Source organism: Zosterops lateralis (genome assembly GCF_965231275.1).
Source record: "Zosterops lateralis genome assembly, chromosome: 6".
NCBI lineage: Eukaryota > Metazoa > Chordata > Aves > Passeriformes > Zosteropidae > Zosterops > Zosterops lateralis.
The window spans coordinates 10,207,234-10,231,265 of NC_139761.1; the positions used below are offsets into that span (position 1 = coordinate 10,207,234).

The following is a 24,032-nucleotide window of genomic DNA, read 5'->3' on the forward strand; positions in this document are numbered from 1 at the left end:
GCAGTTTTAGAAGTCTCAGACCTAGCATGCAAAAGTCAAAATCCTCTTTGTATCTCTCCCACTCAGTCAATCCTTCTAACAATAAGTATAAGTCTCTCAGCACTGATGCCCTTCCCTGCTGCTGGGAGGGAAAATGTAGCTCACAGGCCCATGGGGGATGTAATCACAGGGCTCCCTGCTTGCACCATCTCCCCCGGACAGGGGAGGGGAGCTCCAAAGTGTTCATGTGTTCTGCACACCTAATGGGAGAATCAGACAGCGTTTTACTTCTCCTTCTGTGTAGCGAATACAGGGAGTCACCAAGCTGAGGGTTTGTGGGAATTGTCATGAGATGTGTTGAAGAATGATGCAGGGTAGAAATTCCTCCCAGGATTTCCTGCTTTAAGCTCTCAATTTATACCTTATATTTTAAAGCCATCTTTAGAAAAACACCTTGGAAGTAACAAGTCTACCTCAGAAAAAGTTTCATATGATGATTGTGAGTTAAAGGTGCACTCTGTGCTTCTTTATCCGTGAGAACATTTCCCTTGGCCTGTCACCAGCATCTGCTGCTCACCCAGGCTGAAATTTATAGTGGTGCAGCCTGAAGCAAAGGAAACAAAAGAGACTCATTGGTGAGGCTGTAAACTCTGCTGCCAGAAAAAAATAGTGTTCAAGGCTATGCCATGTCCACATTTATCATTTTAATAGATCATAAACACATCTCTGTACAGTCTTAGATTAAATCCTGTGGAGGGCAACCTAAAGGATAAATTGAATTAAATAAAATCACATTTATACAGCTTTAGGCTGAATGTCTCTTTCAGTCTCTCCTGCAGATGCTGGATGTAATGCTTTGGATCCTTCATGGAGTTAATCCTATGGTGATGCATGCCCATCAATATGATGATGCTGGTTTACCCCAGATGGGGATCTCATCTGTAGTACTGTCTGTTCACCTCAAATTTGGTTTCATACTGCAGTCAGATTATAACAGATTTGTTGAAATGCATTTAAACACACAAGAAAAGGGACTAGAGGCATGGTGGCTCTTTCCCCAAGTCAAGTAGAACATGGAACCTCCCTCCATGTGGCATATCCCATCCAGACCTGTCTGTACATGTGGAGATGCGATGGCATGAACAGATCTTCAGTCCAACAGGAGTTTTGCAAGGCAGCCCTCGACTGAGGAAAATCTGCTGATATGCCAGAGGGGCCACCCTGGAGGGGAGGGTGTTCCATGTGTGCCTTGGCCATGGAGTTTGGTTACCCAGTGTTTTCCTCTCCAGGCAGGTAGTGGTTTGTGCCCTCAGGTCACAACGTCACGACCTTGTGTCATGCCAGCTCAGCCAGCTGATTTCTGGGGGAGGAAATAAAACTCGGGTGCTACCACATCCCTGCCCAAGCTCTGCCCCTCGATTGCTCATGGGTGCTAATTATGAGGGAGGCTCTTGCTCTGCTGCTATATAATTATGCAGAGCACAGTCCAAGCCTTAATATAGTGCTGAGATCTTTATATAGCTCTGAGTGAACTGCTTTTGGTTTTCTCCTGTTCTTTGAAAATACATTCAATCTTGTATGAAACAGTGGAGCAGCCTCCTAGGAACAGAATCCATATGGAACGTGAGATGGACACCAAGCCTGGACTGGAGCTGCTGTGCAGGAGCTCTTACAGGAAGTTGGTGTCTTGGTGCATCTGTTGCCTTTGGGTTCTGAACTTGGGGTAGCAAGTTCAGAAAACTACTCCTTTCTCCACAGCAGTCAAAAATTTGGGTTTGCAGATGAGCAAGGTGGGTTGGCAGATTTTGGATCATGTGTAGAGGCAGTGGAGGAGGTAGCAGGATGCTGACTTTGGTCCTGTGTTAGAAGCAGCTGATGATTACAGGAACATCAATTTCAGCGAAGAGTCCGCAGCCCTCCCCTCTGTCAGAGCTCTCCTGTGCAGGGCCCACTTGCCGAAAAATCGCCGCTCTCCTGAGGCGCCCCAGCCCCCGCAGCGCCAGGATGGCAAGGACCTGCTCCTTCCTGCAGAAACCAAACAACACCTGGCTCAGATCTCGCCAGCAAAACCTGCCCAGAGGTGAGCAACCAACAGCTGTGCTGGACACAGAGCAAGGCTATAGCAAAGTGCCAGGGACTGACCCCTCATCACACTGGAGGAGCCACCAGGATGGGAGTCTGCAGCCTCTGGAGGTACCAAAGCAGTGAGCAGCAGCTCCTGCCACACCACACTGGTGGGACAGCCTCCTGCTGCTGGTGCTTCGGGGAATTTCCTGCTGTCTCTCCACACCCATGATGCCATTTGCGTGTTTTCCAGAGAAGCTGTGGACCTTTCGTGTAATGATTATTTTGAGATGAGTAATGGAAGTGCTAATATTTAGGAAGCTGATTAGGCACTAATTAGATTAGAGCTGGAAAGCCAACTTGGAAACATACACTGTTCCAGTAATCTCAGTGTATACTGTCTTTGAGACCTCAGGGGAAAAATTAACAGGGACCTGAACAGGAAGCAATGCAGGTCCGGCAGGTTCCGCCTTGTTTTCCAAACTTCATTGTTAAAAATAATGTTACTCAATAATGGAAAATCAGAAATTTAATAAACCAGGAGGACAAGCCTTTAAACCTGGCTTGGGTCTGAGGCTAATGATGAAAAAGTACCACAAATCACAGCCCTGTAAATGGCTTTTCTGACTGGAAAATGGTTTTCAAATAGCCATTGTTGATGACTAGCCATCATTTACCTTCCCCATCCTTCCCAGAACAGGCACTGCCTCTTTTTCAGCTTAGTCTGGCCACTGGAATTAAACCCTTATTGGGGTTTATTTATTTGTTTTGATTTGTTTGTTTGTAGGGATTTTTTTAAAAGATATATATGTTCAGCTAGGAAATTACTCAGAAACAATTGTTCCTTTACATGTTCCATGTCTTGAATTCTCCCACACTGATAAGCCTGAAGAATATCTGAACCACCCAAGTTAAATCTAGTTATGAAAACATTTGAGCCTCAGTTTTGGGGAGAGGTGAATATATTTAATGTGGTATTTTTTTTCTCAGTATTTGAGGGTCTACTTCAGTATTCTAGCAATTAGTTTAATTTTATGGATTATTTTAATTGCATAAATGTCATCCAGTGCTGAAACTTTTGGTTGTTTTTTTTTTTTAAATTATCCTTATGAAATGGAATTTATTGCAATCTGTACCACTGATATTCATTCTCAGTGGTTGAAAGAAGAGCTGTAGAAGAGAAGGTAACTTCTGATTTGCAGCTGCTTAGCCATGCACAGAGCTAGTCACTTTCTTTTCTTTTCTGGGAGTTTTAAGTTTTCCAGATGCAGCCTTGGAACTGCAAATGGAAAGTACAAAAGAAAGAATTTGTAGTTTATTCCAAAATTTAATGGTTTTGTTGAGGCCATTTCAGAAACTGCAGCTGAACTGTATCAATGACTGCCACACTTTGAGGTCTGAGCCTGGAAACAGGAGACAAACTATTTGCTCCAAATCTGGAGCCTGCAGATTGGCAACAAGGCTGATACTGGTGATGCAGTGGAAAACAAACTGGAGCTTTATTATGAAATAAGGTTCATTTAGAGCAATAAAATGGAATTCAGTGATAGAATGCATGGGAAGGGTTCAAAGCTGTGTCAGGGGAGTTCTAGACTTGACATTAGGAAGCACTTTTTTAATGAGGTGCTGGAGCAGGCTTCCTAGAGAGGTAGTTGATGTCCCAAACCTGTCAGTGCTCAAGAGGCATTGGACAATGCCTTTAATAATTTACATTAACTTCTGGTCAGGCCTGAAGTGATCAGAAAGCTGGACTGGATTATCACTCTAAGTCCCTTCCTAATAGATTGAAATCCTCCATTCCATTCCATTCCATTCCTTACTGAAATGAAAAGGCTCTGAAATTTGTGTGCATTGTAAGATACATAACACAAGGGAAAAAAAGAAAAAGTATGCAGCCATAAAGAGAGAAAAATAAATTGAGATTCCCACTGGTGGTAGACATCCTGATCTCTAACATGTGGCCACAAACAAAGAGAAGCTGAAGAGCTTGGCCCAGGCACAGGGCAAACTGGTGCTTTTTGGGATGGAGCCCAACAGTTCTGGCCTCTGCTGCTTCACATACCTGATATCTGGGTAATCCTGGCACAGCTCCTTGACATATGCCTTGATTTTGTCTTTTTTCTCCTCCCCAATGATATTGGCAATGTGATCTATGGCCGGGAGGAGCCAGTCGGCATCAGAGCCCTGTGGACAAAGAATGACATGGGGACATCAGGGACAGCAGCAGCTGCTAAATGCCTTTTTCCAATGGTGAGGGCACAGCAGTGGGATGTACTGGAGTGAGCCAGGACTGGTGCAGGCAGGACAGGCTGCCTCAGGCAGGCAGCAGAGTGCTGGGTGGCAATGGCAAGGCAACCCCAGGAGCTCTCCCAGGCCTGATCCTGCACTTCTCCATGCCCATGAGCACCCAAGCAGGCCAGACCCTGAGCAGGGCTGTGGTTGAGGCTGTGGTCCAGCATAGCAGCAGATGCCAGAGACTTCACCTCCTGCTGCCTGATAGTTTCATGTGCCTCATCTCTGAGGTGGGATTTAGTGCCCTGGATGCCTGACATTCCACAAAATCCAATCATTTCAACTTTGACTTCTCTGAAAATCCCAGACTGATGTTGCTGTGGGAGATGGAAATGTTAAGGTTAATGACTCAACCAAATGCAGCCGTTGTTTTGACCAACAGACACCTAAACTGCAACAATCAAGTCTTGTTGCTGGATCCTCAGGTGGTGATATCGTTCCTTTCTTCTATCTGGTATCATCCTTTCTTTCTTTTCCTTATGTATTTTCTTAAGTGATGTTTTTATACTTTTATATTGTTATATTACTATAGATAATAACCAAAATGGCTACATACCTTCTTTCCATTGTAATCAAATTGTTTTGAAATAAACCAGCCACACACACACACATCTGTCTATCTGTCTGTCTATCTACCTATCTACCTATCTACATCTATATATCTCACACTGGTCACTCAGTGTTGTGCCACTCTAGTCTGGCCCAAGGGACTTAGTAACAGGAACCTCAGTTACCCCACCTTCAGGGGTGGATTGTAACAGTTGTCCAGTCACAAAGACTGCCACCACTTTCTCCCCACACCCTGCTGTACACAGACTATGTACCCAGATGGAACTTCTCATGGGACTCAACTCCATGAGCTGTACCCAGGGCAAGGATCCTTTGGTGACAGAGTGCATCTCATGGCCTGAGGGAAGAGGCCCAGGAAGAAGCTGCCACAGGATGAGTGTGATCCTACCGCACATGAACCATCCATCCTATGCAAAGCTTCTGAAAACATGTTACAACACCAGGTACTGCCATCAGAGAGCTGTTGGCTGAACATGCACAAGCTGCCAATGCAGAGAGGCTGCCAGGCTGGAAACCCACACCATGGACCTGCAGTAACCACCTTGTTTGCTCTCTTTTCAGCACTTCTCTATTTCTTGAGGGTTGTCCTCCTCAAGAGCCTACTGCCTGGTCTCTGTGAAACCAAATGAGAATATTGCACCTCTGGGAGTGGGGCAGCCAGGGAATGCCAGGAGACAGCTCACATACCTGATCAATGAGTACTTTGTGAATGATTGCAGCTTCCAGGCTCATCTTTCTGCTCACTTGCTGACGTGTCTCCCTGTTCATTTTCCATCTGGGTTTGATGACCTGTGTGACGTATTCCTTCACCACGTATTTATGAACTTCATGTAGAAGGTCCTGGTTAAAAAGAAGCAAACCTCATGGGGGTTTTTGTTCCTTCAAGGCCAAAGCAGTGAGAGAGGGCAGGGAAAGCCCTCAGGTCTTGGCAGCACCTGAGGGCATAGAGGAGGTACAGGAAGGCAGCACACCATCAGCACACACTCACTTAAAACTGCAGCCCCCACAGTTATAAAGAGCAACCACTGTTGCAGAGGTGTCTGCAGGTCTTACCACAGCCTGAAAATTATGGTGTGACCCCTCAGCATCCCTGTGCCCAGGTGACTTGCTGCCTACCTGCCCCAGGGGCTGCCTCATGTGCTGCAGGTGCTCAGAGAACTGCGAAACCGCCGACGCCAGCAAGTCAGGCCTTTCTGTTGCCAAAATCCATTTCTTGGTCAGGATTTTCTTAAGGAGTGGCTGAAAAAAAGACAAATTCACTGATGCTCAGGTATATTCAGACTAGCTGATGGTCCCTAGCTGAAGGCACCCAGCTGTACACCTGATCTCAGGCTGGAAATGAAAGCAGCAGAGCACCCCCTCTGCATGAAGACACACAAGGAGCAGGGTGGGTTTCTCTCTCCACCCCAGGGAGTTCACACCCATGTCTCCCCTTCCTGGGTAGGCCTCCCAGTGCAGAGAGGAGAAGCATCACGCCCTGAACAGGAGATGTTTTGGCATTAAAGGCTTATTTGGGATACCTCATTTCCTTGCACTGTGCCACCTTCTGATCCACCAACTCTATTTCTTTAGGTAAATAAATTTGTTTCTCTAATGTATTGGGGAAGAAAGAGATGATAATCACAAGCAACTCAGGTATGACTAGAACAGGCTGTGGTGGGCAACCATGTTTGCCAGTGTTACATGGATTTGCACCAGCTATGGAAATGAGAAGTCATTTGGTAGTGAATCTGTTGGAAATTAGCCCAGTAATCCATCACCTCTACAGCATTCTCCATAAGGAAATCAGGCACTTTGTGTTCACAGCCCTTCCAGGAGGCTGCCTGTACTCCTGCAGGACTGTATGAAGTCTTGCTGGGATTTTCTTTCTGCTCCTTGTTCTGATGTGGTGGTGGGGGGAATGGCAGCTGGGAGCATCTCCACCTTTATGCCTCATGGTGAGTGATGACATGGGAGTGATGGCACTATTTCCCATCTGTCCTGGGTACCAGGTACTCTGACCAAGTGTCCTCAACAGGTTACTTTCCTTTGCTGGGTCCCTAGAGCTAATGTACCTTCATATAGAAGCAGCAGTATCTGCTAAAGACTTCTGGCACCTGGAAGAGAGTTCCCTAAAGGCCAAATGCAAAATATCCTTCCTCTGGCATGTTCCCTTTTCTCTTCTTAGCTCTCATGATCTCTGTCTTTAGACTCCTGGCAACCTCCTTCCCAATTATCTCCCCCCTTGCTGTGCTCCCAGCCTGCTGGAGAGCTGTTTAGAAATGCTTTGCCTCGGTCTCTCTCAGTTCTCACGACATTTCAGCTCTCTTGCTCAATGCCTTGGCTTGGAGCCTTTTCTTGCCTGCTGCTCAGACTCCAAGACAAAATCTGCAGTCACTGGAAAGCCCCTTGGCCAGAAGGGCTTGTCTTGAGTTGGAGAAATTCCATGACTGTCTTGGTTTCTGGAAGTTATGTTTGGGGATTTAGTAAATGAATTAGAATAAGTGAAAAGGGATGGGACCAAAGGCTTGATTTCCCCCATCTCTTCTGTAATAACAGCTGGAGCTAGTGGACCCCAATTGGCTGAGAGCAGAAAGGCTCATCTACAGCACATGCAAAGCACAAACTCCATTTCAGCACATTGCCTTTAGGCCTCTTAACACAAGTCAAATTTTATCAGAATTTAATCAATTGGTACAAGACCTTTAGCATTCTCATTCTGGAACAATCAGTCTTTTGTCACCATGGGAAAAGCCTGGAAAAACCACCCCTACCAGAATGAATTGTGTCCCATCTGAAGGGGTTTCTGATAGACTGTGATGATAGATCTATGAATCAGTAAGTAAAAGTCCTGGAAAATACAAATGATTTTATAGAAGGGAAAGTGTCCCATTGGTGGTGTTCAGCTGGCCTCTCCAGTGCTTCACTTTGGATAAGATTTTCCCCACTGCTTTGCCTGAGAGACTGGAAGCTGCTAAATATCCTTTTCTTTTGAATGTTATTAACAGCTTGAAAAATGCATCATTGCTCATAGCAAAAAATTCCCAAGATGCTGAAAGTGTTGCTTTTTAAGGGGGATTTCCACAAGTGTTAAATACATTTTGAGGGGATCATAATATCACGTGCTGCAAAATGAAAATTACATTTATTTGGTGAGACAAGGGAAGGACAATGACCCTCAGCTGCTGCACATAACCCTTATGTTGAGGAAATAATGTGGCAAAGATCCTCTTACCTGTGCTTTTGTTCTTAATTTTGTTAAAAATATATTTGTGAAGTTCTTTGTAAGAGCTGCCAAAATCTTCTGCAGTTGCTCAGTGTTGACTTGAAATGCCTTTTCTAACCCTGACCTACAGAGAGACAGAGATCACCAATGAGTTAATGTTAAAATGTAAACCATTACACAGCCCTAAGCATGTTATCTGGATCAGCATGTTGGGTATTATTTTTAAATAAACTTGTGTTTTATTACTTCCTCTTGGAAACACTTACTGAGTGGAAGTAATGGCTCTTTTTTCACAATCCTGTACACTGAAAATTAATCATAGATGAGTAATTGTGGTTAAAAACCCCCTCAGATTTCCTCATCAGGTGGGACAGTGCAGCCATGCGGGGCAGTGGCGTAGGCTGGCTGCTTACTCAAGCAACACCTCTGCTAAATGATTTTCAGGTACCTGGGAGAGAACGGAGGACTCTGGGGGAAAAGCAAATAATAAAACCAGAGAAGGGAAAGCTGCTGACCCCATGTCCCCCAGAGCCTGTCTGATTCACTCCACACAATGTCTATCAGCAGCAGCTGGGATGGTAACTATGGGGATGGAAACCTGTGGAATTTCCTAAGGACAGTGCATACTTCTGCACTATTTTACTTTATGAGAAAGAAAACTTCTGAGAGGTTAATGAAATTCCCAGTGTGTGTGTGCTTTATGGGCATTGTGACCTCCTGACTTTCTTCTCACTTTCCATCCCTGTCCCACTGTAACATGCTCAGTGTTGGTGAGGGGGGAACTGAGGCAGCACCACCACAAAAAAAGCATCACCAGCGATGCCTGAGCATCCCTGGATGTGCCACGGAGACCAGCAGGTTCCTGTCACTGCCCAGATTTATGTGTCTGAGGCTGCTCTGGCAGGGCTTTAAAGCACCCAACACCATCCCTGTCATCCCAGGCTGGAACTCAGGACTGCAACTGTAGCTGAACACCTGAAGTCTGAGTCCAGCATCCAAAAAATCGTGCTGTTAGTACATCTACCTCTGCCCCACAACTCATCACCCCTGGCTGATGAGTGTTTAACTTGGCTCAGGAATAAACCCATCACCCAAACTCTGCCAGCTCCCTGCCTGGGGCTGGCGTCTCCCTTCATCCCCTCTCATTTCCCAGCAGGGAAGGGGCAGCAACGTCCCGCAGGGGCAGCAGCAGGCCGGGAAAGCCATTTCCTCGGCGAGGCGAGCATTGCTGGAGAGACCGTGCCATCTAGAGACCTGCTGGCGGTAGTGCTCGCTGCGCCTGGAGCCGCCCGCTCCTGTGAGACACCGAGCACGAAATCCCCTCCATCCCCTGAATAATACTTGGCATATGCATCCCTGCCGGAGCGGAGCAGCAGCAGGGGCTGGAAATCACAACCCAGTCTCTCTGGTGGCCAGAGAACGCGCACTAGTCCTGTGGTGTTTTGTCGGGTTGACAAACAAAAGCAGCACATCTGCATGGCAGGGATGTCCCCAGATGCTGATGAGCCCCTGGGCCTCAGCAGGGGGCTGATGGACCAGACTCTGGGGCATATCCTACTTATGGGGTGAGTGATAGAAATTTGAGAGTCAGCCTGATGATACCTGTTCATCAGAGACACTTTCCAACATGTGGCTTGAAGTAACTAAATCGTGCAAAGCCCTGGGAGTTCCAGATGCCAGCAGCAATGGTAGGCATTTATTTTTGGGTTGAGTGCTTTCATAGTTTCCTCCAGCCCAGTGCCAAAGGCAGCCTTGAGGCCATGTTTCTGAGTTTATTCTGCTAACCTCCAGAACCAAAAGAAGAATGGAAAAAAAACTCCCTTGAGGATGAAAAAGATGCTCTGAAAATCAGTTCAAAAATCTCATGCAAGCACTGCATCCATCCATATTTCTGTCTCTTCACGCTTGTGGCTTTTATTTGCATCCCTTAGGGGAAATCCTCCCCTGAGATTAGAAGGGCTGGAGGCTGAGCACCCACCAGGGCACCTCAAGGAGAGCTTGGTCTTTCCTTTCCAGATCCTGCCACCCTCCCAGACCCCAGAAATGTGGCAGTTTGGCTCGGGGGGAGCAGACTTACACCAGGTCATGGAAGCTGTTGATGTAGGCAACAAGATAGGGCACAAAGATGGGGCTGTCCTGGGCAGTGCTCCACTCCATGAACTCCTGCTCAAACCTGTAGGAAAATAAACCCAGGTAACACTAACAGTAGGGGCACTGAGGATGCCTCATCTTCTGTGTACATGGTGGTGTCAGGAAACACCCGTGGCTGGCCCAACCTGTCCTCTCTGTATGCAGACAAGTTTTTTCCAGCTGCCATAACATGTGTGTGCAGTGGAGGGGAATAGATGGCAGATAATTATGGGTTTAAGATGTGCTTGCCTGAGCAGGTACGCAGCACTTTTGGAGAGATGCCAGGGATGTTGGGAGGCCAAATTTCCAACTTTTCCTCATGCTGAGGGTTTAATTGCAGGTATGGCACACAGGCTTATAAGTCTGAGCTTTCATTTCTCTGGCTTTTGGGGCAATATTATGTGCCTTTTAAGCACACAGGGCTGATTTTATAACAGAAGACATATAGGAATAGGGCAGCACACCTATTTCCCTCCTCTCCAAAACCTCATCATGGTTGTTAAATAGTTTTTTATTGTGTAGCACCAATGTCATGGGGTTTACAGCTGTTTCACAGCCAGGTCCATGTTGAAGGCCAGAGGCTGTGTGCTCAGACAGACTTTTTCTGGTGGTCCCATTCTTTGTCAGGGTAAAGAAACTTGCTTGAGCTGGCCCCAGCTACTTGCATCTCAGGTTTGTTTAAGTAAAAGCTTAAATTTCAGTGTTCCCTTAATCTGAGAGCCCTGGCTGCTCCAGCTTGCATTTTACACAGTTAAAAAAAAAATTAAAAAAAAAAAAAAAGAGAGAGAGAGAGAGAACAAAAAAAAAAAAGGGGGGGAAAGAAGAACAAAGACAAAGAAGAAAAAACATTATTGCAGCAATTTCCTTTGGACACTGGGTAAATTTTAATGGACTCAGTAGGCAGCCCAGCTGTGTGTTTTGCCAAGGTATAGCAGAGAGGGTCTCATCAGCCATTTTTTATGCCTATAGCCATGGGATGACAGAGAAAACCACTCAGCAGGACTCATCCCAGGAAACCTAGATGATGTTTTGGGCAAATAGGCTTTTAGTGTGAGAGGTCCATAACCACTGCTTGCTCATGACTGAAGCTGCAAGTGACCAGCGTCCAATGTCACAAAAGTCCTGGGTCAGTGGGACTGCAGTGGTCCCATCCCTTTCCAGAGAGCAGCTACTTCCCAGAACTCTGACATTAGATTTTTGGACTCACAGAGTCTCATCTGGGCCTGTTTATGACTCCCTCCAAGCTGTTTTGCAGCTTTCTTATTACTGGGCTCACTGTGATCTCTAATTCTCCCAGGAGCAGCCTTGTGCCTGCTCACTAGTGCCTGGACCTTTTCCCTGTTTTTTCACCAGTGTGGGACTCATTTAGAAAGAAAGTGCTGCCCAGAGCAGTGATTACCTTGGTATGAATTCGAGCAGCTCTGCCATACACAGCTCAAGCATTTTTGTTTCCAGGCTTCTGCTGATATCTCTAGATGACTTCACATGCTGTGCAAAGATCTAGAAAAGGGAATGAAGAAACTCCAGTGAGTGGGACAAGCACTGGTGAAACATCCTTCACAAGGATCTCATGCAGCTTTGGTCAGTAGGAATGGCTCACCTAGCAAAGGGGCAAACAGCCAACTTGTTGCCAGGAGGTTTGCATTAATCTCTGTCACTTTAAAAAATTATAATGCAGAATGGGCTGAGAAGCACCAAATGATTTGTGATGTAATTATTCACCCTTAATGGCCTCATGCCCTTCTGTTGTCTGAGTGGGAGCTGGCGGTGGTGTTGGCTGGAGCTCCGAGGTGTCCTGATGTCATCCTTCTCTTTTAGGGGAATTGCTGGAGGGATCAACCCCCAACCCAAACCCCAAAGTGAACTGATCTGTCCCTGCATATGACTCCATGATAAGGGTGACTATAAGCCCCATCCCTGAGGGTCCACACAAGCCCCCTTCTCAGGAGTGATACCCAGGCAGCACAGAGGGTCAGGCATTGCCCTGAACTCTCGTTTGCACTGGAATTCCTCCCAGATTCCCATTCCCACAACCCCAGCTACACTTCAGGACTGAGGTGTGTTGCAGTCCTACTCTTCAGGTACTTCCCTACCTATCCATCTGGTATCCTATCCATCTGCTAAATCAATTCAGACCTGCCTTCCCTGTGATCACATAATGTGCAATATTCCTCTATGAAAAAGGAGTCACATCAGCAGGCAAAACTTGGATTTTCTCTCTTTCTTTCTCTCTCCCTTTCTTTTTCTGTTAGTATTATTTAATTGAAGTGACTCAACCAATTGAGTGATGAGAATTAATCCTGCCTTTATTACTCTGTAGTCCCTAAACCTAGTAGGGGCTTTTGTTTTTTGTACTGTTTAAATTGGAGTGGCTGTCACTGCCTACAGCCTTTCCCCAGCTTCCACAGCCCTGGGACAAAGTTGCTCTTTAAGCCAAAGGTTTTTTCAAAGAAACCTTTTCTTTCCACCTTTTTTCCAATTCTCTTTCTTCTTCCTAATCAAAGAGGTTTAGGGACTTTAAAATCAGTTGCCTATTATGTTGCTGACACAATTGACAGCAGGTTTAATTTGCAGCTAGAAGGCAAGCGGGAGAGCTAAAAGTTGTAATAAACGGCATTTTCTGCTCTAATGTATTCTGCCAGTGTGTGACTTACATAAATTATCGCAGGAGGCGGTACCTCCACCCCAGAAGGAAACGATCCAGTTTCCCTGGAGCCACAGAGACCCCACACTCCCACCCCTTTCCCCCAGCTAATTAAATACCGTTTGAATATCAAAAGAGAGTGAGGCGTGGTAGAGGTTTTCCTTCTCTTCTGAATGAACTTCCTTCTCCCACTTCTCCTTGACCTCTAGTCTCAGGATGTTTCCAAAATAACTTTTGATTTTCCCCTAGATGTTAAACATAGGAAGGAAACACGCAGCTCAGGATAATGAAGCAAACACGAGTACAGCACCCCGCTGCATTTTGCTCCATCAATACGTGTGTGTGGCCACACTCACACATGAAAAGGTGAGCAGAGTCACAGGCCTTGCTCCAGACCTCAGGAGAAATCAGGAGCAGTGCTGTGTGTGTGCAAGGTACTCTCAAATCAAAGGAGAGTCATTCTCCTGGCATGGAAACAGGGTCAGCTGTTTGTTTGATTGCGAAGTCCTCCAGCGCATGGAATGCACCGGGTCAGGATTAAAGATTAAACCAGTCCTTTCCAGGGCACAGCCAGTCAGGTGGGCAGCACTCCTCAGGACTGGCTGAAAAATCAATCTTGTTGCTGGTGAAACAAAGTAATCTTTCACCAGCACGGTGGAGCAATGCTGATTTCATTCAGCTGGGTACCTTGAACTCACCTTGAGCTGTGCCCTGATTCAGAAATGATTTGCAAGAAAATGTCTGAGCCCAGCAAAGAGCCAGGAAAGTCTTACACAGCATGCCAGACAAGGGCTGCAGAAAGACAACTGGGAAGTGGCTTCATCAGAGGACACAGACCATGAGTGTGTCCTCTAGTGGGGATGCCCAAAGTCTGCCAATAGCAAACATCAGATGTGCTGGAGGAGATCCCACACAGTGACAGTGGCTGTGAAAATGCCTTTGTCCCTAACTTTGCAGTCTGTACAATCAGCTGAAGCTCAGCTATGACCTTCCAGTAAGTGTCTGCCACACTGACTGGGTCTGGTACAGTCCTGTTGGTCCCCAAGATGATATTCAGGAATTTTTTGCTTTAGAGTACAGGCCACTCTGTATGAGGCCAGTAGGGCTCAGCACCTGGTGGGGCTGGAAACCACAATGCAGTCATCCAAGACCTCTGTCTGGGAGGCTGGGGCTCCTGTACCTTCCCTGGGGAGCATGTGGAGATTAGGTCAAAACTCTCACCTTTGCAGAAGCAATGTAGTCATTTTTCAGTTTATCCCAATCAGCTGGTGTTAACAGCAAGGACAGGTTTTCTGTCTTAACCTCTGGTTTGAGCTCGGGATGACCCAGAAAGTGTTCACTGGAAAGAATCAAATGAACAAATTATAATGCCTCAGAGTATGAATAAACCGATGGAATATTCATGCAGCATGAGCTACATAATTATTAAGCCATGAGAAATATACTTAAAGCTTAAATTGTGCTGCTTGTTTTCAAGGTTTAACGAGAAAATTTTTCCTTTCTATTCAAAATCCTAATTATTCAGACCCAAAATGATCTAAAGTTCCAGCCCACTTCAGAAATCATGAGACTTGTGAGTTGTTTGGACATGAAAAGTGCTATGAGAATTTACTTTTTAAAATAAACAACACGAAGCTGATTCATTCGACTAGAAGCTTGCAAAATGCCTTTCAGGGTAATTCCTGTAGTAGGGCGTTGCTTTGGAGTTAGCCCATCTCCCTGCCTCCTCTGTGGTGTCACATCACAGCTCATGTCAGCCTGTGATTTGTCCCTGTGCATTGTCCTGATCCAGAGGAGGTGGCAGAGCAGGACCTGGAAGGCACTCCCATGCCTGGGACATGAGCCATGTTCCCCTGCAGATGGAAGTGGTGGGTGGACGTGCAGCTTCAGAGCCTGCTCCAAAGAGGGCTCAGCTGACTTTGCTGCTCACTTTCCTCTGGACTGACATGTAATCAGGCCAGCTGATTAGCACAGAAGCAGGGGAAGGGAGGGAGTGCCTGTGTTCCTCTCTCGGGGGCAGGAAAAATGTCATTAGCCTGCACAACTGAATGTGTTACTCCTGCAACCTGCCACGGACTGTGGAGGCACCGCATCTTGCAGGGCAGTGAAGGTGGAAAAGAGAAAGAAGAAAATATTCATGCACTTGATGAAGGTGAATACCAAGTTTTGAGCTGTCATCTTGTTAATCTGGGAACATGTCTGCAATGTCCTACGCACAGCCTGCACATTTGCTCAGCCACCAAAACAGGTTCTCATTGCCACAGCACCACTGTGCCCACAGTGAGGTTCAGATACAAGTGAAGACTGTAATGTACAAGGTCAGGCTGCTGCAGAGTGACTGCTCAGCAGAAAATAAGTTCAGCCTGCTGATAGTATCCTATGATAGGAGTCAATGCTTCCGTGGTCATGGTTCAGATTTCCCAGAAAGGAACATCTCTACATGAGGAGCATTGCACAACCCAGCTGCTGCCAGAGCCTGCTGCTCATTCTAAAGGACAACACAGATTTAAATATGGATTCTCTACCATAACTGAAAGGACAGTCTCAAATGTATACTCAAGGGGCTTATTCCCACCCACCCCCCCTTTTTGTTTGTTTGTTTGTTTGTTTGAATTATAACATCAATAATGAGTTTGGGTCAGTCAATCTCTTCCTTTTTGATTATTTATTCCAAGAGACAGTGAAGTTTTTTGAATGGGAAAATCGAATGGGAATACCCCAGAACAGCCAGGTGATTGCAAGCAGTGCCCAAAACAACTGACTGCAAACTCTCAATAAACCCTTTCACAGCAATTTAGATAAATATGGTGGGGGCACTTTTCTTTGGTACAGAACCTGGCTGCTGAAGCTCATTTCTTTCCCTGCTCTCCTGCAATGCTGGGGTGAGGCCATGCAGGAGATGAGATCTGCAGGGATTTGTGATGCTGAGGAGGTTATGTACATCATTATGGTCACCACACTCTAGGTGAGTTTTTAAGAGCAGCTGGATAAGTTCATAGAAGAAACCTGTGGAGGGCTGTTCAGAACAAAGACCACTTGCAAATGTTTCTTACCCAAAAGCTGCCTCAGGCTAAGGGTGTCTGGGCAACAGTGTGCTGCTGCTTGCCCTGCTCTGTCACTGCCTCCTTTCTGACCATTTTAACCCACTGTTTGGCTCAGTGCTGGTACCTGCCTTCACTCCTTCCTTGTTTTATTTGAGGGCTGCCAGTGGATTTGTGTTTGTCCCTTCCTTGAAAATGGTTCAGGCCATACCTGGAGGCCAGCTACCCACACAATTTTGCTTTGACATAACTGTTTTCACATGTTTGTTTTCCAGATCCCTGAGCTGCAAGGAGCTATGTCTTAAACCCCTCCCATTCAACCAGTGGACACATCTGAGACAGAGCCTTTGTCTTCATGTGTCTAATTACTCTGGATGATGTCTTGACTCCTCTTTAAGAGGACTCTGACCCCATGCATGGGGGTTGACATGGCCCATTTCCAAATGCATCACAATTTTAATTAAACAGGAGGAAGACCTCCCCCACAGGCCCCTGCCTGTGCCTGGAAAAGTCACTGAACAGCTGTTGGATCTTGCAAAATATATGCAGAAGGGAGCAGGTTTATTACAGCAAGTTTATCAAATGCAGGGAAGAGCTTCCTGGAGCATGGGAACAGTAAGTGGGAGAGGGGAAAATGGAGTGATATAGATCTGTAAAAAGCAGCAAGTGCTTTATCCACAGACCATTGTCCCCACATATTAACAGACTTGCTATCTGGCTCTACTGTAGTCACTGCATCTTGCTTGCTTGCTTGGAAAACTGAGAATGGCTTGGTGCTTTTGGAGTACCCCACAGCCCCATGGCTCCCTGGAGGAGGCAGAGGCACTGTGACAAACACAGCAACTCACCTGTGGTAAGTGTTGGCTACCCAGTCAAGCAAGGTGTAGAGCTCACAGAAGTCCAGTGGTCCCTGGGAGAGTTCTTGCAAATGTGAGGCAATGGCATTGTGAAAAGCTTCCACATATGTGTCATACACCTGGTACTCCTCTGGATAGCATGTTTTTACTGACTTGATTTTCAGTAAATCTTTCTTCAGGTGTTCCTGGAGGAAATATAAGTGGAGTTCAAGCCAAGAAGTTGCTTCTTCCTTTGATGGCATGGGTGCCTTCAGGACTCTTTTTCTTGCACTCTCGTTGATAGCTTCCCTCCATTGCTCCCTCCACTTTCTGGGCCTGCCGAGCAAATCTGACCCAGGACAAGCAGCACTGTCAGTGTCGGGATGAGCTGCTTCTTCATGGGCAATTAAAGTCACCATGGAGATCAGCATGGTATGCTGTGAAGTGGGATCCTCCAGTGTTCCCTCCACTATGGAGTGGATTGCTTTTGTCATGGAGTTATAAAGCAAATCGACATCCCTGGATTTCCGTACAAACTCCTGGGGGTTATCATTGTATTTCTCAGAATCCCATTCAGAGATAGTCTCATCTTCCATTAACTTGATACTTGCAAATGCTTCCAAGAGTTGTCTTTTCTGAATAAGTTCATTGATTTCCATTACTGCAGAAACAGGGGGGAAGGGGTTGGGATAAAGGAGGCATTAGGCTATTGACAGGTTGGTAACAGGACAAGATGCCCAACAGGCAGGGGGCTGTTCAGAGTAGTCAGGTCCCAGCAGTGCCTCTGAGACTGTCCCTGAGCCTCCCTGATCTCTCCAGCTCCAGTTTGACACAGGAGAGGAAAACAGTGGGAAAGCAATCTCCGCATATTGAGCCTCAGCCCTAAACAGCTGGTTATAGAGACAGGAAATAGCAAAAAACCTGCTGATAGCCCTGCAGGAAGGCCTCAAACAACAGCTGGTGAGGCTTAACAGAGGAACTGCCCACAGTCAGGTGCCACCTGACAGGCACAGCCTCACAAGAGTGATGCTTTTTTCCCAAGTGCTGAGCACTGCTGTCCCTCAGTGGTCTTGTGAGGTGTGGGCATTGTAGGAGCATCTAAACCTGTGGACTTGTGGTGCTCCTGGTACTCAGGTCTTATGTGAGTTTTCTCCACTTCCTTTGCTTTTGGCACCCACTGCCAGAACTGGCTGGTGTTGACTGAGGGGAAGTCACCCAATATTGCTACCCCCAAAGTGGCTGAGGTCTACTGAGTTTCCCATTTGTTTTGCAAAGTCTTGCTTGTGCAAGAACCACTGCCTATTTGCCAGTAAGATAAGAAGTATTTGCCATGGGTTTGAGGAGATCCAAGAGAACTGTTAGCTTTTGAGAGACCCCAGGAAGCTCTCACCATCTCCAGCGTTTTAACAGATGTTCTGAACAGGAGATCCCACTCTGACACTGGGCATCAGAAAAATATGAAAGAGAAGAGAAAGGGTATCCTTTAGGCATGTGTGGCCACTGCTTCTGGGACACACACATACAAAATGGTATGGAAAAATTGAAGAGCACTCAAAGAGGGACTGATTCATAGGACATAATTTCTGCCCTTAGGCTTGTCTGCACACAGGTTTTATACCATATGTACTAAGTAATCTCTGTAGCATAAGAGTATCTCTGTATGGAGACAAAAATATGCCAAATAACCAAACTATTGATGCATCACAGAACGCATAGATCTTTGAGTGCCTATATGGTGCTACAGTTGCTTCTACACTCAGAAGGGGGGGAAAGTCTGCCAATTAACTTAGTCTCTTCTAGATAAATTAATATAAAACCTGTGTTTACACAAATGCTTGTAGTGGGAGACTAGAGGAATACATTCTGTTCTGTTTATCAAAGTGAGAAAACACCATTTAATCACCATCTAGGATAATTATTCAGGGAGGTGATGTTGGGTGCTAAATGGATCTTTAATTCAGCAGTACAAGATCAGCCAGCTGGTGGTTGAAGGAAAACAATTGAAAGGCAATTAACTATTATACAGCTTAATAGTGCACATGGTGGAATCTCCATCACTTGCCATATTATCTCAGGATGGGATGTGTTTCCGACAGAGCTGCTCTAGTCCAGGCCAAACACGAGCTATTGGGCAGAGAATGGACCTTATTCATGCAATTTCTCAGCTTGCTTATTTCAGGAGATCAGAAAGCTTGTGATAACTTTTTCTGCTACTCCTCATCTATGACCCTTGGAGATCAGACTAGCAAAGTTTATAGGATGGGCTCAGATCCAGCTTATCAAGCCCACACTGTATCAGTGTAAAGCAGTAAATCACTTCCCAGCACAGTAGAGCACATTACAGGCAGTATCAGGCAGTGTCAGCCCATGCATCTGATCCCTGTGACACCCTATGCAGTGCACCAAGAATTTCTTTCTAGAAATTTAGGCTGAGGAAAGGCCAAGTCATGCTGTTTCACCTCAGTCTATCTCCAGGTGAATGCATTGTAGCACCTCTGCCTTGAGAAGGTGGAGGACAGCAGTGCTCAAACCATGATCAAAGACATTGCACTCTGCTCACACCTGAGGAGAGGTGAGAGCTATGCCAAAGTGAATTGATATAATTTGTCTGAGACCTATCTAGAAAATGCTGACAAAACACAGGAGAGAAACCAACCTGAGGAAGACAAAAAGCAAATACTTGCAGCACTGCTGTCATGAGGACAGGTTGAAAGTCAGTGCAAGAGAGCAAAATGTCTGTGGAAGTTTCTTTGCAAGACAATCTCTAAGATTAAGAACCAAAGCGGAGCTTCCAAACCAGATCATAGCCAAACCATCTTTCTTTCCCTCTAGGCCTTGCAGCCCCCTACAGAGCACAGCTGGAGGACCATCAGTCTGAGAGCTGAAGAGCAGAAATTGTCCAGGACAGCAATGCAGGAAATAGCACACTGCACGTGTAGGTATTGTCAGATCAGCAGTTCCCAAACTGCTCAGCAGCTTGGTGACTGATAGGTGTAATTGGGAATACTGACAGGTTGACAGGTAGGCTGCTGATATGGCTAAACTAAAGCAGAGGAGGCCACAGAGCAGCATGTTCAGTGACAGAGCCTTGCCCAGGCTGGGCCAGGTAACACAACAAGTCCACGCAAGGGGTGCAATTATCTCTCCCTTGTGAAGGGGTGCCCAGTTCTTTAGCAGCTCTGTTGGGCCCAAGCCTTGCACACTGTAAATTAATGTTACATTTATCCTGCAAGAAAGTGGCACTGGTGGTTTTGTGTCTTACCTGAAAGAGGTTTTGCTTCGATGGTCTCACATAGTTCACCAACCTTCTCCATGCCATTACAGGTTGTGACTTTGTTCTCCTCACAGCTCTTGAGTGTTCTCAGAAGTCTTTTTGCATTCCAGGTGCCAGTATCTTCCTTCCCTCTCTCTTTTTTCAGACTTCGTTTTGATTTCCGGATGCTGAGCATTGTTTTAATACCTCTTTCAAAGAACCCACTGTCCCTGCTCTGTGAATCTGAGCTGCTCACTTCAGAAGCAACCTCCATCTTTTCCTCCCCTGGACTGTTCATGGGAGAGGCTGGTTCTGAGGTCACACTCCTTGTGTCTAACTCCATATTTCTATTTATCTTATCTTGCAACAGGAGGTTTACCAAACAGATTGACAGCAATCACTGAAATGCATAAAACAGAAGAATTAGAGATGTCCTTAACAGGTTATTACTGTGTCTCCAAAGTCAGTCTTGGACTGAAAATCTTGCCCATTCCTTTCCTGCACCTAAATACAAGGACAGAGCAATATGTTGTAGCCTGTAGCTGCTGAAACAATCTCTCACCCCACAGACAGCACATGCTTGCCTGTCACCCTGATCTTTTTCAGCCTTCTGATGTTTGCATTTTTGTAGTGGAGTTTCTCATGGATTTTAATGTCAACAAAAGTAACATTTTGTAAACTGTCCATTCCTCTCTGGAGGAAGGACAATTGATGGACTTCTAGTTTGACCAGTGGGGTCGGTGTCAACCTCATAGTCCAATCCCTACTCAAACTCCAAAAACTATATAAATCGAAGTACAAAAATAAACTCCCTTTTTTTGCTCTGACAACCTGGCTGTGTGAGTGTTGTTCTTTCTGTGTCTGCCTAGTGACACTTGCCTGCACCTGGTCCTTTGGAAAGCTTCACCTAACTCCATAAACCAGGCAACTGGCAACTATTTCTCCAGCACCAAGGAATTGTGAGATGTCAGAGATGTTGAAATTTGTCTAAACACACTGTTTCAGTGGGTAACCATATATGGTTTTGCTTTCTATTCTTCTAGGTGGATTTCCAGCCATGCAGGAATAATAATCTTCCTGAATCTCACTGTGTTGTTTTCACTTTCTGATGTGAATATGGCAACTTTGGGCTTTGTTGCTACTTCTCCCTACTCAAACTCTGAGCTGCTGCTGCTGCTGGAGGTGGCCCAGGGATGAGTGGTTCCTAGCAGGTGACTGAGCTCTGCTCTAGCCCCTTCCACTGAAGCCACAGCTGTCTCTGCAGTCTGAATTGTCATGGTTACAGCACAGCAGGCAGCACAAGGCAGGAAGGGTTCACATCACTCATCCTGCAGAGCACTGCATCCCAACATGCCAAGGGATGGGTGTCTCCAAGGTCAAACAAACCTCTGCACGAGCTGCAGGGGGTGCTGCAGGAGATCCCAGATTTCAGCAGGAGTGCTCCTGTCAGTGCTGCTGGGCTGCAGTCACAGCCTCTGCATTTGCTCAGCTCCTGCCCTGCTGCAGACAAACACCCCTCAGCCCATCCTGAGGGCTGGCCCAGGTGTTTGGAAAGAGGAAGGAGAGAGGTTCTGCCTTTCCTCCCTTGCAAAGGGCTCCCATCAGACCACCAACTGATACAGCCTGTTCACAGAGCCATTGTACATTGCAGTGCACTGAGAATGGAAAATGCCACATTTCTCCAGATCAGGCTTAAGGCAGCTGAGTGAACAGTTCAAATTATTAGAAACAGCTACTGCTTGAGGTGACAAAGGAACTGCCTGTCTTGGGTCTGTCCAACCCACAGAAGCCAGAGACTGAAAAATGATTGCAGTTAATAGACAAGTTGGGACTCTGGAAATAGATCTCATCCTTCCTCAGTCAGAGTTTTGCTTCTTTGTGCATGATTATTTCACAGGCTGTGAAGTGCAGGGACAGAATCATCCCATGGGTTTGCTGAGCTGTGGGGCTCAGACCCTGCCTCACACACTCTTACAGGAGGGAGTTAACCATTCACTGCCTTGCTCAAGAGCTCACCCATCACAGCCCAAACAGAGGGTGGGAGAGAGAGTGGGGCACCCCACTGCCCAGGAATTTCAGTGAAAGAGACTGAGATCTTAGCTCAGACTCTGCCTGGGGGTTCTGCAGAACAGAGCAGAGAGGCAGCAATGGTCAAAGGGGTGACTTACATGGTGGAGAGAGCCAGGGCAAAAGGAATAAAAGGTGTGAGCCCATGAGAAAGGAAAGGAATACATACCCCAGTAGTGATCGAAGTGATCCCCTCTGCAGCAAGCTGGGATAGCACAGGTGTGATCCACAGAAACTGAGAGCAGCTCCCTGCTGCAGGAAATCCAGTGCAGAAACAGTGGCAGGTGAGCAGCTCTGCAGGACAGAGGTCCTGGCCAGCTCAGCCACCTCAGTGACTGGGGCACTGTCCCTTACACGGGTGCTGGCCGAGGGGCCCCCTCTAGGAACGGTGCTGCTCTCTGTTCTCCTTTACCCTCTGAAAAGGGCTGTTCAAAGTGGAAAAAAAGGCCTGTCTGCACCTGCCCAGGAGCTCCAGCGCTTTCACCTGTTTGATCTCTGGAAAAGACTCGGCACTGTTTCACTTTCACTATTGTCTGAGCATTTAAAAGAGGAGGTGGGGCGAAAAGTCCAGGTTAATTATTACCCTACAAGTGGAGAGGGGGCCTGGAACCAGAGGTTCTCCAACGGGGTGAGCTGCTGCCTTGAGACGGCCTGGGGCAATGAGGGGAAGGAGGATTTCAGGATGAGGTCCTGTCCTGATGGGCTGAAGCCCCACTTATCTGGGTAGGGGGTTTCAAAAGCAGCCCCAGAGCTGCTGTGTGGGCTGTCTGCATTTCACCCCCTTCTGCCTGTTTCTGCAGGTCATGGGTGGCTTAGTCCCAGTAATGATTGACAGAATGGGTGAGGGACAGGGAGTAATGTGTCCCTTTGTTAAATATTTATATATTCACATCCTCACTTTGCCCTGTGGGCACTTATTTCCATGGGGTTTCTGAGAATGGATCCCTCCATTCTCAGAGCATTTGAGAACCTTGGAGGGAACTCAAAGCAAAAGACCACAAGAAAAAGGGCCTTGAAGATTTAAACAACATTAAACACAGTCACTTTGTTTGTCACTGATTTGTGGAAAATTATTTAACCCTGGGGTTCCTTTAGTGCCCAGACAGAGGCAAGTCAGGCTGCCAGGTTTCCAAGGTCCTGGTGTAAAGCAGGAGGGGTGAACCAGGAGGTGCCACGCTGCCACGGGCAGTGTGCACTTCTTTGCTTAAGGAGCCTGCCAGCATGTCACTTGTCAGTGTGATAAGGGACATCAGAGGGGTTAGTGATGGATAGATGCAATAAATGACATCTGGACTTTGTGCTGTGCAGAGAACAGAGAAAGAGAAGAGAGGATAACAGTCTCCTCTACTTCTGGGAGAGACTGTGTGTCCAGGGAATGGAAAGTGTATGAGATGGGAATAATTATGAGCCTATTAAACAGAATTGTGGCAGCATGGACTTGGTGTGAAATTGCCCTGATGGTGAGATGGGACTGGGCAGAGCATCATTTGTGGCTACCCCATGGTGCAGGGGGAGTCCTGCCTGAAGCCTCCCTCAGCCAGGCAGTGCAGTGCTGAGCTTTCTGTCCTTGGGCTCTTCAAAGTCATGTGTAAGGCAGAGACTGCCCTGCTGTACTGGGGAAAACCATTACTGATAATGCTTCCGCACCTGGCAGGTTGACAACGTGAACAAAGGAATGAGCTATTTATTCAGGCACAGACTGAGGAGTGGAAAGCCCCTTTGGACACAAAGTCCAACTAAACCTCTTTCCATTCAGGTTTTAATTGCCTCATCCACAAAATATTTACATAGTGTTGGTTTGTACAGACAGGGTCACTGTGACTGGGGTGCTGCCAGAGTAGGCAGCAAGTCCAGCATAGATGGGGTCTAATCTGGGCCTTTCTGGGGGCTGTCAGCTACCCCAAAACACAGCTAGCACCAGGGCCTGCTGGGATGTTAATAAACACAATTC

The 24,032-nt window shown here is 46.6% G+C and overlaps 1 protein-coding gene across 1 annotated transcript; it reads right to left on the reverse strand.

The window, feature by feature from the left end:
- Positions 1-661: 661 nt before the first annotated feature.
- EXOC3L4 (exocyst complex component 3 like 4) lies at positions 662-22,588 on the reverse strand. Its single transcript, XM_083863606.1, has 12 exons — positions 22,251-22,588; positions 20,024-20,414; positions 16,774-17,422; positions 14,106-14,223; positions 13,004-13,129; positions 11,640-11,740; positions 10,188-10,283; positions 8,120-8,234; positions 6,022-6,144; positions 5,593-5,745; positions 4,106-4,227; positions 662-2,004 (listed from the first exon to the last, which is right to left on the reverse strand). Exons 2-12 carry the CDS (start codon positions 20,355-20,357, stop codon positions 1,842-1,844), a joined length of 2,100 nt encoding a protein of 699 aa, XP_083719732.1. The 5' UTR covers positions 20,358-20,414; positions 22,251-22,588; the 3' UTR covers positions 662-1,841.
- Positions 22,589-24,032: the final 1,444 nt, after the last annotated feature.

Coding starts and splice junctions, on each gene's coding strand:
- EXOC3L4 (XM_083863606.1), bottom strand. CDS start 20,357: ATGGAGTTAGACACAAGGAGTGTGACCTCAGAACCAGCCTCTCCCATG. Junction 8,235..10,187: donor AACAGCTTCCATGACCTGGT/GTAAGTCTGCTC, acceptor GTCTCTCTGTAG/GTCAGGGTTAGAAAAGGCAT. Junction 2,005..4,105: donor CAGGATTACCCAGATATCAG/GTATGTGAAGCA, acceptor TGGTTTCTGCAG/GAAGGAGCAGGTCCTTGCCA.